We start from the raw sequence: 17770 nt of genomic DNA, 5'->3' as shown, positions 1-17770 counted from the left end.
TTTGTCTTCCACCACGGGATTCTGAAACTGAAACGTGGTTGAACTGTGACGTGGAACTTGGAGCCAAAACTTGGACGCGTTTCAGAGTTGAGCAGCATTTGCACAACTCAAAATTGATTGAATTCGACTTTTCGAAAATATTTCTGACATCCATTTTCATAGACAAGGCAGCACAGCATATCACCCAGTCTTAAAGAGGGCTACAGTCTAGCAAGCCTGCACTTTCACTCGTGCATTAAGAGAAAAATCTACAAGCAAACATCCTAGTAAACGTGTGAACATCCGTATAACCAACATCCTTTCATATTTCTTGTTGGTGTGAAAGACGATGGGTGTTCTTAGGTAAGTTGAGGACCGCTCTGAATGGACATTGCAACTGACATGAACCTCTCTTTAGACTTGGTATCTGTATATCAGGTGTATACGCTGCATTTCTACTCTGGGCCATAGCGCAAGAACGATGTGAGCTGCATTCTCCCTTCCATCCCGCAAACCGATATTATCCCTTTGTCCTGTCATTTCATGGACCGGTATGATAGACAGTCATGATCAATGCTGATCGCTCGATTCGAATTCAGTATCAGCTCCGTTCCCCTCTACATCCCCTCATCCGCATACCTCCCCCGTCGACCACCCTACAAAAGGCGACAAATTCCCTTCTTCGCTATTCCTAAATTACGCTCAGGCAGTAGCATCGTCCTTATCCGCCTTATCTTACTTGCTGTTCAACGGTTGGAGGGCGGGTAATCTGAATAAGGGGCTTTCAAAGATAATAGGTTTTGATCTCTTGTTCACTTCGGACAATAGTGGAAAAGCAGTCGAAAAGAGGACACAGCAAAATGGTAATAACAATGAGAAAGACAATTCGAAGATCACTCAGAATGGACATGCTTCATCAGATAAAAATACGCGGGTAGGGAATAAATCATGGAGGAAAAGTTTGCCTGCTTTGTTATTGCAGGTATCGCTTTTTCAGACTTTAGCTGGACCTATTGGGTTTTTAGCTTTGCGGCATATATCATATCCTACCATGGTATTGGGGAAGGTGAGTGGTAATTCCGACCATCTACTGCCTGGACATTCAGAGCGCTGATTTTGGAGGTAATCTTTCAGTCATGTAAACTTATCCCAGTACTACTCCTCAACGTCTTACTGTACCGACGTAGATTCTCGCCTCACAAATACGTCGTAGTGGCACTTGTCACTGTTGGTATAAGCTTGTTCATGCTTTTAGCTGAAGGTGGAAAGAAGAAGAAGGGTGGGAACGATAGTGCATGGGGACTTTGGTTATTGGGTGTAAAGTGAGCATTATGACTTGACGTATTGAGAAAATGATGAAAACTGCAATAAAATTGTCATGAACTGATCTTCTATTCATTATCAGCCTTGTCATAGATGGTTTGACCAATTCCACTCAAGACCAGCTCTTTTCGACCTATCCTCAATTCTCAGGCCAACAAATGATGTTTTTCATGTCATTCTTCACCCAACTTCTCCTTCTTCCCTTACTACTACTTCCCCTTCCTACTCATCCCTTATCGCTCTTATCTCACTTGCCATTCCCCTTATCTCCCTCTCAATCTACCATCCCAATATCATTCGCCAAACCCGAAATACTCAACTGTCTATCGTTCATCCTGGCTCATCCAACCGTCCTATCGCCCCTACTGGCCTATGCCCTCTTAGGTGGATTAGGGCAACTATTCATATTTGAAACTATCCAGCACTTCGGTAGTTTGACTTTAGTCATGGTTACAGTCACTCGGAAGTTATTCACGATGTTGCTTAGTGTGGTTGTATTTGAACATCAGTTAACGAAGGGTCAATGGGTAGGCGTGGGAGTGGTGTTTGGTGGGATCGGAGTGGAGGCTGGCATGAAAAGGCAAGAAATGCTTAGAAGGGCTAAGAAGGATAAGTAAGGGTGAGGACTTCGATGGCTCTTAGGAAATTAATCGCATCTAGATCAATCATATACAGGACAATGCATGCTTCATTACTAGATTCCAACCACGCCTTGTCATACAGTAGGTTGAAGCAGTATGTGTCATGGCAGCTGATACTGTATATCAACTAACGATCTATGTAGATTAGATATTTCTACTTTTTCGAATCAGTACCTTATGAACACATCTCAATGCTAATCTCTTCCCTCGATTCCGATTAATGCTTCTTGCCAGATCGTCTGGAATCATTCCACAGTCCTCCCAATGGAATACTAATCTGTACGAGTACAAGAGTGATTATAGCTACTAATGCCCTATAACAGAGCAAAGCAATCTCAGCTAATCATACTGACGATACCCGTCTGGTGCTATCGATGGATTGTCCACTTACATGGTCCAACCACTTCCTAACTTTATTTCAACCCTCCCATCATCATCGCCCTGAATCTTCTCCACCCCGATCCCAGCAATGATCAATACCGGTAATCCCCAAGCGAAGATGAAAATGATAGTTAGAAGTCTCAACCAGAAATTACGTAGGCTGTATGCTACCCATGTGCGAACTTCCATCTTACGGGGAGGGAACCAGTATATCTTGTGGTTCGCTGATGGTTAAGAAGGAGAGTGGAAGTGGAGTGCAATGAGGAGGTTGAATAGGAACGAGGTGGAGATGATCAATACTACGGGTAAATAGAGAAGGAAAGGAGAGGAAGGACCGATCAGTCTAGTATATCTCCTCTGATTTCTGCTTCAAAAGGATCGGACTGAAGACATACCGAATACAAGAAAGAATGCTGATATCGACAAAGACTGTGAGATCTCTCTGTACAGAATATATATCCACTTGGTGAGTAGATTCATATACCATGGTATGACACGATGGACTTGACTTACGAAGGTAAATTAAGTGATGACACAGAATCTCCCCCAGCATCTTCAGGGATCTTCCAAAACGATTTCTTCATACAACTCCCTTCCGATGCACCTCTATTGGTAGACCACTCACACCAGCCCCATACACCGAAACCATATTCCGTCCCTCTGCTAGTCAACTGTACCAACCATAATCTATCTCCCAAACCACCCGTATCGCTAAATGAGAAAGGGACGTTATACAGTATTACTAAGAAGAGGAACAAGGTAGAAGTGAGGGTTAGGAGAATACAAGTTAGATGGTTGATTGGTGAGTTCTGGTGGCGGTCGGAAGCTGAATGAGACTGGAAACGGGATCGATGATGGCCCATTTTGAGTATGAATATGAATGCTAGAGATTCACCTGTTGATGTGTATGGACTTTTACAGTTGAATCTTGATCAAGTATTTCATGTTATATCTCGATGATATGTAAGGCATTCAATTTAGGATATCGTCCACTCATCATAAAGATAATGCTGATATTTTATGGACCATGATCCAACTAATACGAAACACTCTTGCGAGTCTTGGTAGACAGGCATAAGAAAGGATGGAGGGTTTGATACAGCACATATTCATACAAAGGTCATAATGGATAATACGACAAACCATGTGAAATGGTCTGATTCAACCACCAATCTCAAGGCGTGCCAATTCTGAATACACGCTTGCTAATGATGTTAATACGAAATACCAAGACACGAAACACATGTCATTCTGTTCCTCCAGACGATACATACAATACCAAATCATCAGACAGGCATGCATGCTTGAATCAATTGGTGAATTGATGACTATTTATCCAGTCGACTGCTTACTCCTTTCTTTTCTCTTATATACCAAACCATATTTGAACATGCACAGTGCCTGGGAGAACATCAGGAATACCCATGCTACCCATAAGCTGTTCATAGCCGATCCTTCAGATCAGCATCATACGATTTTCCTTTAGTGATCACTCGATCACTTACAAGATGAATCCATAACCTGTATCAGCTTTGAGCCTTCCATTCGCATTCACCTCGCTTTTCCCAACTAACACAGTGACGATCGTGGGTAGACAAAAGACCAACATCAATATAAAGTAGATGAGGTGGGTGCGCCAGTCCCTCAAGATCCAAGCTATTCTTGTTCGTTTCGAAGGCATATCTTTGCCTTTTGGCCATTGTGATTTGGGAGGGACGGGCCAGGGCGGATAGGGCTTCTCGAAGCGGATAGTGGAGAGAAGGAGGATTAGGAAGGAGAGAACTAGGAAGGGAGCTGTAGGAATGTTAGTACGTTCGCAAATTATATGAGGTAACAAAGTGTATATGTATGCATATGTGACGTACCGAAAAGTAGGAAGAAACTTGTAATTGAAGTAGCCTTGGTAATCGCTCTGATTTTGGGGTAACAAAGATCAGGATCAGTCACTTCATTCACAGAAACGTGGACGAAGATATGGTTTTAATGACACTTACTCTGGTAAACCCCTCATGATTTGGTCAATACTATCCCAAGAAGGTACCGCACATTTAGGCAATGACCAAAATACTTTTTTCGTACATTTAGCGTTCCCTGTCCAGTCCGCATTTGACCATTCACACCATCCCCAAACCCCAAACCCATATGCATGTAAGCCTCCTCCCCTTTTATCAATTTGATCATGAACAGCATCATCTTCGTTTCTCGCTGAATTCACAAGTACGGATGTCTCTTCTGGCTCATCAATCGTCGATCTTCTCAGATTATAATCTAGTTGTGTGAGATCGGATTGTCGTTTACTATCAGTGTTCGTACGACGATCAAAAGTGACCGTCGATGCATCAATACTCTGATTAACTACCAATAACCAGAACCTAGAGTTCATCTGACCTTCCAATGTGGAGTGTTCATGATCCAGGGGTGCATTGTTAAATACGACTGCCATCAATAAGACGAACGATGAGAAGGTCAATATGATTGAGAGAGTGTGGCATAGTGGGTTGAAATTTAGCTTGGCCATGATCTCATCGACGATTGAACGATATTGTTTGTCCTTTTCTTTTTTCAGAATTCAGTGAGGTTACCTATCTGTTGTGTAGGAGGATTAGGTCAACTACAATCTTTTATTCTGATCTGTTTGATTTTGTTTGCTGATTAGGAGAGTTATTTTTACTTTTGAGGACTTTTGTCAGTAGCAATCTTGGTTGCGATCAAAATCATGTCAGTGTATAGATGCAGATCTCATTTCACTTAGTGTATTGATCGTTCAAACGCATAAAGGACGTGGACGGTATGAAATGAAAAGAGATCAAACGATTAAATCTGTTACAGCTTCGAAAAAGGATCGACATCTGGGCTCATTCTCATCGAGTAAGTTGTGAAACACGTGGTAAACTACCGCCGAGATTACGTTAATTCCCCTTGAAGTGGAGGTAAATCAGTCAAATATCACAAACCGAAAATAGAACGATGACGATGAGAGAGCAGAGTGAGTGTCATTGGGATGCAAATGCGGGTAATGCGTTGTCATCATTCAAAATGCATAGATACATACATGCACCCTGGTCATCGTCATTGATATTTTGATCCGATTCACAGAAACAGACCCCATCCCCCCAAAGGAACCCTCGCTCACCAGTCAAACACGACTTTACAACGCATCGTCTCGCATTGATCATCTTCTCTTCTGCTAGACTAGACTAGACCGTAACGTCCGAGAACCAAGCATACACATAGCAAGATATAAATAGGTACTTACCAACGACACTCTTACCCGGTACTTCTTTCTTCACTTGATCAATTCACACCTCCCATAATCAAGACAAAATGGCTTTGGCTCAACACGTTGACGCAGAGAAGATCATCAATGAATCCAGGGATCATCCCGTGAGGAAGCATACTCATGATAGAAAGTGAGTATATGATCTTGATTCTGATTGTTGGTCTTCGCTAATGATGGCTTATCTCAGAGCTACTCTCTATGATATCCCCTATACCTCTCGTTATGATGTCGAAGTTGACTTACCTCGTTACTCCATCCCTGAGAGTGGTGTAAATGCCAAGGTCTCTTATCAACTCTTACACGATGAGTTGCTCTTGGGTACGTGGCCCTTGGTCCCCTCTTATACCTTACACCTACCTGTGCTGATGTAGATACCTTGTTACCATCGGAACAGACGGTAATCCCAACATGAACCTCGCAAGGTGAGCATAAACTTTTTACCTATAGCTTTGTACATTTCTCTTACCCACGGAACAATAGTTTCGTCAACACCTGGGTACCAGACGAGTGCAACAGATTGATGTATGAGAACCTCAACAAAGTGAGTCAGGTGTATCAGCTGCTCAGTCAAGCATCGGTTTATTTGTACCTAACGCTTTACCTGATTTGTCCGTCTTAGAACCTTGTCGACCAAGATGAGTACCCTGCTGCTCAAGCGATTCATGAACGATGTATTGTGAGTTCACATATTGTCTAATACTAGATCAAAGACTTTCATTCGTGCTAAGCTGATGTATGTACATCCGCAGTCCATGATCTCCCACCTTTGGCACGCGCCCAAAGATGCTACTGCTCTTGGTACAGCCACCACCGGTTCATCCGAAGCTATTATGTTAGGAGGTATGGCCTTGAAAAAGCGATGGCAGGTAGGTCACTCATTACATTCAATGGGGGATCCTATACGATCTGACATCTGTCTACACGAGTAGGAAAAGATGAAGGCTGCCGGCAAAGATATCCACAATCCTGGTCCGAATATCGTCATGGGCGCTGAAGCCCAAGTCGCCCTTGAGAAGTTTGCAAGGTGAGTAACAAGTATCTCGCTCTCACCGGCTCCTTCACATCTCTGACTTGACTTCACGTATAGATACTTCGAAGTGGAGGCTAGATTGGTACCGGTCCATGAGAAGGTATGTACAATCGGATGTGCAAATGCAGACGCGAAGCTGATACACTCAAAACAGTCGGGCTATGTGATGGACCCGAAAGAGGCTATCAAATACTGTGACGAGAACACCATTGGTATATTCGTGTGAGTACTATGCTCCCCAGCTGCTCAATTTATTACTGACATCACATCCAGCATCATGGGTTCCACCTATACCGGTACTTTCGAGTCCGTCCAAGGCATGTCCGATGAATTGGATAAATACCAAGAAGAAACCGGCATAGATATTCCAATTCACGTGGATGCAGCCTCAGGTGGTTTCGTTGCGTGAGCTGATCTGCTGGATTGATTGTTGCAAATACTGGCTGACTTGACGGTTATAGACCTTTCGTGTACCCCCAACTTGCTTGGGATTTCCGAATACCCCGAGTAAACTCGATCAACGCCTCAGGTCATAAGTACGGTCTCGCATCAGTCGGTCTCGGCTGGATCATCTGGAGAAGTGCAGACTACCTGCCTAAAGAGTTGATTTTTGAATTGCACTACCTCGGTCAAGTGAGCAATATCGTCTTTGCCTGATCGACAGAATAGGACATAGTTGACTCCAAGTGTCTTGCAGACGGACTACTCTTTTAACCTCAACTTCAGTCGACCAGCTTTCCCCGTGCTGAGTCAAATGTTCCATTGTGAGTGCAATCTCCCTATGCGCAGGATTTGAGCACTGATCAATGCGTATTGCTAGTCCTCAACCTCGGGTTTTCAGGATACAAGCGAATCAACGAGAACAACTTATCCAAAGCGCGACTCATCTCCAGAGCGCTCGAAGCTTCAGGGTACTTTGTCTGTTTGTCACAAATCCACCGACCCAAGAACCAAGGAGCTTCAAACATCTCACCTGTAATTACCAAAGCGGCATCCGATATTATCCATGGTCATGTTCCTGAGATCGATGACCCTACTTACTACGTCGAGGGATTGCCAGTCGTCTCGTTCAGGTTCAGTGACGAGATCAAAGAGAAGTACCCTAGGGTCAAACAGGAATGGATCCAAAGTCAATTAAGAGCTGTTGGGTGGATCGTACCTAAGTGAGTGGGAAGTCTTCCATTCAATACACACATATCAGATCTATGAGGATACTTCGAACAATCTCAGCTGACGAGTGACATGATTTTAGTTATCCCCTCCCACCTGCTGAGGAAGATACTGAGATCCTCCGATGTGTGGTTCGAGAATCGCTCTCAGGTGATCTGGCGAGAAAACTCATTTTGGATATTATCCAAGTGTACGTATCTCTCTATACCCATATCCCATATACTTACAAGATATAAGCTCATATCGTTGAACAGTACCGAAGGGTTACTCAGCGGAGCCGGACCATCGTACCACATGTCCGTAGCTAACCGAAGACAAAGCACCACTTCCCCCGTGGAAGTCAAGAGAGGTGGAACGCTTGATACTCAACATATCTCCGAACATACTTCCACTTATGCTAAGACCTGTTAAGATCATCTCTATCAATCGGTTCATATCTGATTTCATGCTAGTCTGTTCTGAGATTAAAGAAGAAAAAAATGCGTTATTTTGGAATGATGAATTGCTTGTACCTGAATATGAAAGTGAAAATGCATATAGTGTCAGATATATATTTCAGAACTCCGCTCTTAATTCCCGACAAGTCAATATATCATGAGTACAGTACCGAATCTGCTTCCCTGTGGATCCTTTGGATCTCTTCCTTCTAAAAAGTACTGCAACAGTTCGAACAGCTCGACTGAATCAGAGTCAGCATGGAATCCGACGAGATGTCATGACAAGATACTATCTCAGCTGCTTCGCAGCATCACTCAACTTGAAACACTCTTTCTCAGACATGACTTTCACCACACGACCAATCTTACTGTAGTCATGCATGACAACATTTAAGCGAACTGCAAAAACCTCTTGGCAAAAGAGGTCCGTTGAACAATAAGATCTGATGATGATGTAAAAACATAACAAGGTATTTTCTGTGTGAGCTTTGATCTCTTCTTCAGTACGGTACAGTAGCAGAGGATGTAAGATTGATTGATTGATGGATATGATGCTGTTGCGTGTTGTTGTTCTTGTGTGTGTTGTTGGCTTTCTTACACGAGGTATTTTTACCTTGCCATCAAATCTTCACATGTTTACATGCATACGGTGCTGCACAATATAAAAAAGGGGGAACAAGACAGGCAAACATCCATGATCCTTCCTGCTTTTTCCAGTATATCAAGTAATTCACAATGAATGATTGTTCAGTCGAGTCGAACGTTTCTTTTACGAATACAGTGAGTTGTATTTGTTCTCATTCACCATCATCAGATACTTCTGTCCCCTTGTCTCGATCTTGATGAAGGCTATGGAAGAGCGTGTATTTCTCGACGTACGAAAGTACGAATGAGAGTATATCCAAAACTGTCTAGATTCTGATTATTCTCCATTTGCTATATTTTTCCGCCTGTTGTTTGAGAAAGATGAGAAAGATGAGCTGACTCTGACCTTCGTTTCGTATCAGTAGGAGTAGGAATGCGAGGAGCTTTATTCAGTATGTTGACGTGGTGAGTACATTACTCTCTTCGACGTATCATCATCGTCTATATTTCTTGTTTTATCCTTCCCCAATACTATTCTTGAAGAATTCATGTTACTATGATGACACCAATTTTTTCACTGTAATATTGGTGAATGGTGTTGATGTCCACTATATATCTGAATCTTCCGACTTCATACCGTAAACAGATAATTGTCCAGTTCAAGTACTAGAGTTTGAGGTCGACGTTGAGCTGACGAGATGGTTTTTCCCTCCTTCTCAGATTTGTGTCTGTTTGACCGCTACCTGTAAATATAGATTTTCCGATACAGAACCCTTTTTGGGGAGTGAATTCCCCTGTTGGATCTTCAAAAGTGGTCTCCTTGTTCACTTCTCATTTTCGTAATCACGATTATACAATGTATGGCTTATCTGTATCGCCCATCTTTGATACGGCGATGAAGAAACACCAATATATTGAACACTCTATATGAATTTTCCTTCTTGCCAATTTGATTCAATGCTCATCAGTTCTTGATGATGATGATCATGGCTGATGGTTGAAGCTCTGTAGGATTCTTTGAATTTGTATCTCTTTTCGATTATATCATCAACTGATCAAATGCTTCGTGAGTATTTTCCCTGCTACTCGATCCAATGATTAGTTCTCCCAATCCTAAGCTTTTCATCATGATGACACTTATGCAATCCTCACTCACTTCGGCGATGAAGATAGACCAAATACAACTTCCATGGCGCTGAATCATTACCTCTTCATCGTTATCTCTACTCTTACAATTCGGTGTATTTCAGCTGACTGCTAAATCCCATTGTGCACAGATCTGGTCCCAATAAAGTAAGTCCTTCTGGTCTTTCCTATCGTCTTGTAGGGTGCTTTGTAGTCGAGGCGATGTATCCATGTTCCCTCTCCTTGAATGATGCCAACTTAACTCTCTTCGTATCGCTTCTTCTTCGGAAGATTCGATATGCAGATAACCTACAAAGGGCTCTGATCATTTCCCTTCTTTCCTTGGTCAAGGTGTTCTCTAAGGGCGAAAAGATGATGAAGGGACAAATGATACTGACAAGTTTTGCTGATTGCAGACCTTCATTGGGTCATTTTGAATTGTAAGGGATTGTAATTAAGGTGAGTCCGAAATCTCCTATCTTCACACTTGAGACTCGAGCGCCGGTTCTTGTAGAAAATAGGAAGCAATACCAAGGCCTTTCCGGATTTTCTACACTTCGGAAAAAAGTGCAGGAATGAGGAATCAATAATCTTTTAATTATTTGATCCTAACATCTCATCTTTGTGAATTTGTCTGACTGTTCCTTCAAGGTGACTGACTGACACCGAGTGCGTCATGTTTCTTTGGTTTCTTCTGACCCTCCGGATGACCTTGATCAACTTTTCACAATTTATGTCATGACCAAGTGAGTTGACTGAGTCTTCGTTCTGCTATCATCACGTAATCTCAGATCAGCTCACAATTTGCATGCTATATCGAATAGACGACATACCTCTCGACAATCTATTATAACATCCCGTTGCGCTGACGTTAATGGACACCGCGCTTCTCACTGAAATACTACTGGTTGAATGTTTTTCGTTAAATATGTTGTGCTGTGTGATCTGTGATATAAGTCATACTGCTCAATCTATTCCGAATGCATTAGGTAACCCCAGAAATGCTTGTTGCTGAATTGTGGTGGACTTGATCGACTGCAGTAAGTTGTGTGAAGTGTTGTTCGCTCAGCTTGGAAGGAGCTTGGGTTGAACCAAATTGGCTCGAGAGTAGACGTCAGTAGATGGAGTGTAACGCGGGGCTCCGTTTGTCTCACCTTTGGACATGACCATCATGCATTCCGTCGAGTAACGCAATAGATCCGAGCAGTTTTGTCGTATGAAGTAAGTGATAGTAGGTTTTATATACATCACCAACTCACAGTCTAGAATCAGTCAATATAGGCCCAGGATGATCCGCTCCCTCCTCCCCGTGATCGAAGTCGTCGACAACTTCCCATACGCTCCATCATCTCAATCCTACATTCCATTCCACCTCACCCTCTCCGACTTCCACCACGGGTTACCTCCACTGGGACTACTTCGACAGGATGTACTCCGAGAGATGCAGACTGTAAGGGGTATATGGGAATTTGAGGAAAGTACAGGCAGACCTGATGAAACGGGTGATTTCCACTCGGAAGTGATTTGCCTATATTTTAAGGATGAACTGGTCAAGAAGGGAAAAGAGGGGATAAGTAAGGCTATGGCTGAGGTGGTGGGCAGATGGAGGGACGAAGGCAAGTTCCCTGGACCATTGGCTGGTAGGTTATCATATCCATCTGTCTCCTATGGACAGAATACTGTGATACGTCACAGCGATATTTAGTGCTTTGAATATATGTTGATATCTACCTGTTGATCATTTATAGGGTGGAGGAACGAGCTTTACACGATATACGCTTCACCCAAATCATCAGGTCTCGGATTTAACTCTCCTTCAACACCGCTGATGCTAGGCCCTGGAACGTTCAAGAATGTAGCATTCAGTCTGGAGAGAGCAGCTTGTGCTTTATTCGGTTTAGCGACTTTCGGTGTACATATGACTGGTTAGTGCTATCCACCGTGTCTATCGATGTGATTTGTATGATTTTGATTGACTATCTCGTTTGTAGCTTATGAAGGTGAAGGATGGGATATGAAAATCTGGGTACCTAGACGAAGTAAGACGAAAGCTACGTGAGTTTATCGAATACGAAGTGTGATCCGTCAAATGGAAGCGATGCTGATGTTTCTGTCATTTGATATAGCTGGCCAGGAAGGTTAGACAATGTACGTCCCCTCAATGAGTCTAACATGAGGTGTTACATCCATGAGCTGACTGATATCGCTTTCTCCGTCATAGTCCGTCGCAGGTGGGATAACAGCGGGATCAACACCTATAGAAACGATGATCAAGGAATGTGATGAAGAAGCTAGCTTGCCTGAGGAGTTTGTTAAAAAACGTTTACAGTGAGTTAGAGTATTCCTACTGTCACTTATCACCTCAACAGAAGTATACTCGACGAATTGACATTGATCAATGGATTTTAGGAATTGCGGTGTCGCTACATATTTCTATATAACACATGATGGGTTCTTACAGCCTGGTGAGTCGTCCTTTCCTTTCAAATGATTCATATATGTGTCTAATATGAGGCTACAAACAACATTTATGTATGATAGAGGTCGAATACATATACGATCTACCATTACCACCTTCGACTTCACCAGAATATATCAAACCCAAACCTCACGATGATGAAGTCGAGTCATTCGCAGTGAGTCACTTCATGTGATATCTGAAAGTCTTTGCTGAAAAAACCCTTCCGTATAGCTCCTTACAATACCCGAGTTGATCGAAGCTCTTCATTCGGGAGATATGAAGCCCAATTGCGGCTTGATCTACGTAGATTTCCTGATCCGACATGGACTGATCACACCTGAGAACGAACCGAATTTCCTCGAGATTAGTTGGAGGATGAGGAGGACTTTGCAAGTGGCTATGCCTGGTATATAGATCGTAGGTACATCGACCGAAAGGTCTTCGCGCCATGAGAGCTTTTCGCGGAGAAGTAGAACAGCAATCTTTATGATTGTAGAACGGATGGGTATGTAATGCATGATATTATTTGTACAGATCTTCGTCTCTCTCTTCTGTTCGATCCTCAATCCAGATACAATGACTTTGAAATTCCCCTCTCCCGTGATACCTCGAGCATCCATCATGCCTTTGCAGCTTGCTGTTGCTGCTGTTGCATCTTCATCTGTAGAACCTGTACGACACTCTGCACGTTCTCCTGTTTCCTTTCGATCGTTTTTTGCAGAGTATCCAGATTCGATTGAACGAAAGTGGATTTGGAGTTGTAATGTTGGGCAGCTTCCGATTTCGTCTGTAAGAAAGTAAAAAAGGTTGAGTCAGTACGATTTGCCAGGAGTCGGAGGGAATTCATCGTTGATAATCAGATTGAATTGGTCAAATGGAATAGGGGATTTGTAGGAGGCATTATGATTAGTGATGCGATGGCACGAAAGTTGTGGGGTTGTGATGATAAACATAAAAAGACCTACCTTCTTGACATAGTATCCTGTTCCAACGTCTACTACTACATTCTCCGTATCCGTCAATTTACCAGGAACGTATAAGGAGCTCGTCAACGGTACTAGGATTTCTTTCCCCTTCGAACTGGGTGTTAGGGAATTGACATTCTCTACGCATGATCGGAATTTGCTTTGGGCTTGTTTCAGTTGAGAGTACGAGTTTGTCAAATGATCTAATTCCTTTTTCAAACAAAAAAAATCAAAATCAGATCAATGCCACTGAGGTGAATGTAGGTAGGCGAATACTCACCTGATCCAGTTGCTTTTTCACTTCTTGCAATTGGACTGGATCGAGGTCTGTTATGTTGACTTGTTGTTCTGCCATTTTTGGACGTGTTGATCAGTTGCTGTCTATCCTATCCTATACGATGCGATTGACAATATATCGAGATATCTGCATTCAGTCGAGCATACTGACTGTAATCTCACGTTACTTTTGAGCACAGACCTCATACGCTGAACGGGATCAAATTGAATCACTCACCTCCACTCTGGTGCTCGTCACTCGGATACCCCGTTATCGATGATGTCAAGAAAGAGGAACAAGGTGAAAGAGCATCCTCAACCATACTTCTGGCATCCCCATTTCTGTTCTTCTTACATCGTGCACAAATAGTTTGAACACAACAGTAAGGAACACCGAAGCAAGATGCATCTTGTCACTGTAGCAACGTAAGTTGTACTATGAATCTCATTCTATTGTAGGGAGATGGAAAGCTGATCACCGTTATCTGTCACAGATGGTATGTATTCACCGCACCAACTTTTCCTTTATCGGTCTTGTCTGCTAATGAACATCGCACCGTAGTCAGCTCGATCAATGGTCTCTCGACTTCGATGTCAGTTAGCCTCTTGATCATAGTTCCAACCGAAGAGAGGAGAAGCTGATAGACGACGAACACTGATAGGGAAACTGTAAGCGAATCCTCAAATCGATAGCTATCGCCAAATCCCGAGGTGCAACTTTGAGAGTTGGACCTGAGCTGGAGATCCCAGGATATGGATGTCTGGATCATTTCCTTGAAGGTGAGTCAATTGATCAAAGCATCTCATCAATGATATAGCTCACAGTGATCTGAACACGAACAGGCGATACGATCCTTCATTCTTGGGAAGTACTAGCTACGATCTTACAAAGTGAAGAAGCTCAAGATATAGTATGCGATATTGGAATGTGAGTCAATTTTCTTTGCGATCAGATTGATAGCTTTGTGAAAAGCATAGGATAGGAAGCTGACTTTCTTTCGAGGACAGGCCAATCGAGCATAAAAACAATAATTATAATTGTAGAGTCATCATTCACAGCGGGAAGATCGTGATGATCAGACCTAAAATGTGGATGGCAAATGATGGTAACTATGTGAGCTGTCTCTGATGCGGTAATGTGGTTCGCCAAGGGTATAGCTGACTCCTCTGGTAGCGCGAGCTTCGTCATTTCACCCCCTGGCACAAACACCGTCAAGTTGAGCAACATTCATTGCCCAGAATCATCAGGAACGTGACCGGACAAGTGAGCTTTGTGACAGCTGACAGCCTTCAAACGCTGATATCAAAGGCAGTCTCTTGTGCCCTTTGGAGATGCTGTAGTTTCCACTGAAGATACTGTCATCGGTGTCGAGCTCTGTGAAGAACTTTTCACCCCTGCTTCGTTAGTACAGTTAATTTCCAATCGCGATTGGGTCCAAAGCTGATTGTTCATATGTTCATCAGACCTCACATTCTCATGGGTTTGGACGGAGTTGAAATCTTCACAAACTCTTCTGCAAGCCATCATGAATTGCGGAAATTGAACCGAAGGATTGATCTCATCAAGGAAGCTACTATGAAGGTGAGCTACAGGATCTTTGATTAGGCTGCATCAGCTCATATTTCGTGGTTATGCAGCTCGGTGGTATCTACCTGTACGCGAATCAACAAGGATGTGATGGAGATCGACTATACTATGATGGAGCAGCTTTGATTGCCATGAACGGACAAATCCTTGCTAGAGGATCCCAATTTTCACTTTCAGATGTTGAAGTTATCACTGCTACAGTCGATCTTGGGGCGGTCCGAGCTCATAGAACCACATCTAGTAGAAGGATGCAATCCGCTCAAGCTGAGGCGTACCAGAGAGTTTATGTGGATACTAGGCTAGATGGTGGTCAAGGGATAAGGGTTGGTGATGAAGAGACTAAAGGATCTATGGAAGTTGTTTATCATACACCCGAAGAGGAAATTGCGTAAGTCAATCAGCTATCACCCATATACGGCTGCTCAACAGCTGATCATCTTATCGATCATGTTCCAGTCTTGGTCCAGCTTGTTGGTTATGGGATTACCTCCGACGATCCAGAACTCAAGGTTACTTTATCCCCTTGTCGGGTGGTATTGATTCCTGCGCTACTACCGTCATTGTGCATTCGATGTGCAGATTGGTAGCAGACGCAGCAAGCAAAGGAGGTTAGCTTCTCTGCCGCATTTTCTCGCCGGGTGGGATCTAGCTGACATGTGATATGATACAGATGAGCAAGTCATTGCCGATGCTAGACGAATTGCCGGTGAACCTGAGGATTCCTCTTACCTTCCTACGGATCCCAAAGAATTCGCCGGGAGAATCTTCCATACCTGTTATATGGGTACTGAACACTCAAGTCCCGAAACCAGGAAGAGAGCTAAGGATCTCTCGGAAGCGGTTGGAGGGTGAGCTAGCCCGATCAAGTCGAAGTGTGGACTGTATCCAGCTGACATACATCAATCAATCGTCGATCAGTTATCACGTCGACTTGAACATGGACACCGCTGTTTCCGCCGTCAAGGGAATTTTCAGTTTGGTTACTGGCAAAAAACCTCAATTTGCTGTTCATGGTGGTTCATCAGCTGAGAATTTGGCTCTTCAGAATATCCAAGTATGTGATTTTCTTGATCAGCTCCTTGACAGACTGCCTTGTCCGATACTAGCTGACTGCTCGACATAGGCTCGTTTACGGATGGTCTTGGCATACATGTTTGCTCAACTCTTACCTTGGACGAGAGGAAAAGTCGGCAGTTTGCTGGTATTAGGTAGTGCGAATGTCGATGAGAGTTTGAGAGGATATTATACCAAATACGAGTAAGTCAAGTGATCACCATTGGCCTAAATCCTACCCTATATTACCTACTATTGAGCCACTAATGACCCATGAAACAAATTTTAGTTGTTCGAGTGCCGATGTTAATCCTATCGGAGGAATCAGTAAGACCGATTTGAAGAAGTTCATCGCTTGGGCAGAGGTGAAATTCGATCTACCAATCCTGAGAAGGTGAGTTTCCTGCAGATAAGAATAAGAGAAGATCCACTCGCGTTATCATATGCGCTGTTGGCTGACAAACAGCATGATAATAAACAGCTTCCTCGATGCTATCCCTACTGCAGAACTCATCCCCATCGGATCAGATAACGTCGCCCAATCAGATGAAGTCGAGATGGGAATGACATATGACGAGTTGTCTGTATATGGTAGATTAAGGAAAGTAGAGAAATGTGGTCCGTACAGTATGTTCGGGAAGTTGGTACAGGAATGGGGTAGCTTCTTATCCCCTGTCGAGGTAAGTTTTATCAAGTCTGTAGTGTCGCCGACAAAGAGCGTCAACTGACTTATCTGTAACTTTACGACCATTGTCGTTCGCCAGATCGCTACGAAAGTGAAACATTTCTTTTTCAACTATGCTATAAACAGACATAAGATGTCAGTTTCTTATTTGATACAGGAAGGCTCTATGAGATGAGACTGATTGCTCTGTTTTCTATTATGGACAGGACAACGCTCACACCTTCTGTTCATATGGTAAGATTCAGCTGTTGGATGAGTTTGACATGATTTCAGCTGATGGTCATTCATTGTATGTGTAGGAATCATACTCACCTGATGATAATCGTATGTGTTCCGTCTGTTGCCAGCAGATATCTATCGAGCTTGTCTGACTGTTCCATTCACTTTACGTAGGATTCGACTTGAGACCTTTCTTGTTGCCTACGCGATTCAGTCATCAGTTCAGGAGAATTGACGAGCTGGCTGAGAAGTTGCCTAATAGAGCTACTCAACCGGGTAATGATAAGGCCAAGGTCGACTAACAGAACATCAATCTACGGTAGAGCGAAGAAGGCCAGTTGTAGTATAGAATTCTCGTAAATCCATAGCAAGGGGAAGAGGCAAAAGGAAAATTGATAGAGGGCTTATATTACGTAGCGACTTGACGATGTGGATACAATGTTTAGATGAAATGACAATGCATTCTTATCACTAAAATGCTTGGCGTCAAGGGCATGCATATCATCATCTAATCAAACAATACAACAATATTACAGTGCTTACAGCAAAATAATTTGCACAGCGAAAGAAAG

At 43.1% G+C, this 17770-nt stretch overlaps 8 protein-coding genes across 8 annotated transcripts; 4 read left to right on the top strand and 4 right to left on the bottom strand.

Moving 5' to 3' along the window:
* Positions 1-328: 328 nt before the first annotated feature.
* Positions 329-1919, top strand: L199_002721 (uncharacterized protein; the record flags this gene model as incomplete). Its single annotated transcript, XM_064888460.1, has 5 exons — positions 329-342; positions 398-462; positions 579-1045; positions 1114-1301; positions 1385-1919. 5 exons carry the CDS (start codon positions 329-331, stop codon positions 1917-1919), a joined length of 1269 nt encoding a protein of 422 aa, XP_064744532.1.
* Positions 1920-2160: 241 nt separating this feature from the next.
* On the bottom strand, positions 2161-2513 carry L199_002720 (uncharacterized protein; the record flags this gene model as incomplete). Its single annotated transcript, XM_064888459.1, has 2 exons — positions 2161-2257; positions 2335-2513. 2 exons carry the CDS (start codon positions 2511-2513, stop codon positions 2161-2163), a joined length of 276 nt encoding a protein of 91 aa, XP_064744531.1.
* Positions 2514-2555: 42 nt separating this feature from the next.
* L199_002719 (uncharacterized protein) lies at positions 2556-3187 on the bottom strand (the record flags this gene model as incomplete). Its single annotated transcript, XM_064888458.1, has 3 exons — positions 2556-2623; positions 2720-2766; positions 2838-3187. The coding sequence occupies 3 exons, from the start codon at positions 3185-3187 to the stop codon at positions 2556-2558; spliced, it is 465 nt and encodes a 154-aa protein (XP_064744530.1).
* Positions 3188-3656: 469 nt separating this feature from the next.
* On the bottom strand, positions 3657-4842 carry L199_002718 (uncharacterized protein; the record flags this gene model as incomplete). The annotated part of the gene is made up of 4 exons (XM_064888457.1): positions 3657-3762; positions 3830-4118; positions 4190-4236; positions 4319-4842. The coding sequence occupies 4 exons, from the start codon at positions 4840-4842 to the stop codon at positions 3657-3659; spliced, it is 966 nt and encodes a 321-aa protein (XP_064744529.1).
* An 806-nt stretch (positions 4843-5648) lies between these two features.
* On the top strand, positions 5649-8215 carry L199_002717 (glutamate decarboxylase; the record flags this gene model as incomplete). The annotated part of the gene is made up of 15 exons (XM_064888456.1): positions 5649-5734; positions 5792-5922; positions 5999-6026; positions 6085-6145; positions 6224-6280; positions 6354-6470; positions 6534-6628; positions 6692-6734; positions 6789-6856; positions 6908-7039; positions 7096-7267; positions 7332-7398; positions 7455-7797; positions 7887-7994; positions 8059-8215. The coding sequence occupies 15 exons, from the start codon at positions 5649-5651 to the stop codon at positions 8213-8215; spliced, it is 1665 nt and encodes a 554-aa protein (XP_064744528.1).
* A 3024-nt stretch (positions 8216-11239) lies between these two features.
* On the top strand, positions 11240-12826 carry L199_002716 (uncharacterized protein; the record flags this gene model as incomplete). Its single annotated transcript, XM_064888455.1, has 8 exons — positions 11240-11591; positions 11700-11876; positions 11943-12006; positions 12078-12099; positions 12173-12279; positions 12361-12416; positions 12493-12587; positions 12644-12826. The coding sequence occupies 8 exons, from the start codon at positions 11240-11242 to the stop codon at positions 12824-12826; spliced, it is 1056 nt and encodes a 351-aa protein (XP_064744527.1).
* A 205-nt stretch (positions 12827-13031) lies between these two features.
* L199_002715 (prefoldin, alpha subunit) lies at positions 13032-13732 on the bottom strand (the record flags this gene model as incomplete). The annotated part of the gene is made up of 3 exons (XM_064888454.1): positions 13032-13199; positions 13378-13587; positions 13658-13732. 3 exons carry the CDS (start codon positions 13730-13732, stop codon positions 13032-13034), a joined length of 453 nt encoding a protein of 150 aa, XP_064744526.1.
* A 324-nt stretch (positions 13733-14056) lies between these two features.
* L199_002714 (NAD+ synthetase) lies at positions 14057-17500 on the top strand (the record flags this gene model as incomplete). The annotated part of the gene is made up of 19 exons (XM_064888453.1): positions 14057-14079; positions 14216-14246; positions 14316-14433; positions 14497-14581; positions 14662-14767; positions 14828-14917; positions 14967-15055; positions 15118-15235; positions 15292-15629; positions 15698-15849; positions 15912-16089; positions 16160-16295; positions 16365-16498; positions 16584-16688; positions 16776-16974; positions 17059-17114; positions 17186-17213; positions 17279-17303; positions 17373-17500. The coding sequence occupies 19 exons, from the start codon at positions 14057-14059 to the stop codon at positions 17498-17500; spliced, it is 2139 nt and encodes a 712-aa protein (XP_064744525.1).
* Positions 17501-17770: the final 270 nt, after the last annotated feature.

The sequence above is a fragment of the Kwoniella botswanensis genome, chromosome 1 (assembly GCF_036426115.1).
Source record: "Kwoniella botswanensis chromosome 1, complete sequence".
NCBI lineage: Eukaryota > Fungi > Basidiomycota > Tremellomycetes > Tremellales > Cryptococcaceae > Kwoniella > Kwoniella botswanensis.
Note: the sequence above shows the minus strand (reverse complement) of the source record. Positions and strands in the feature narration are given on the sequence as shown.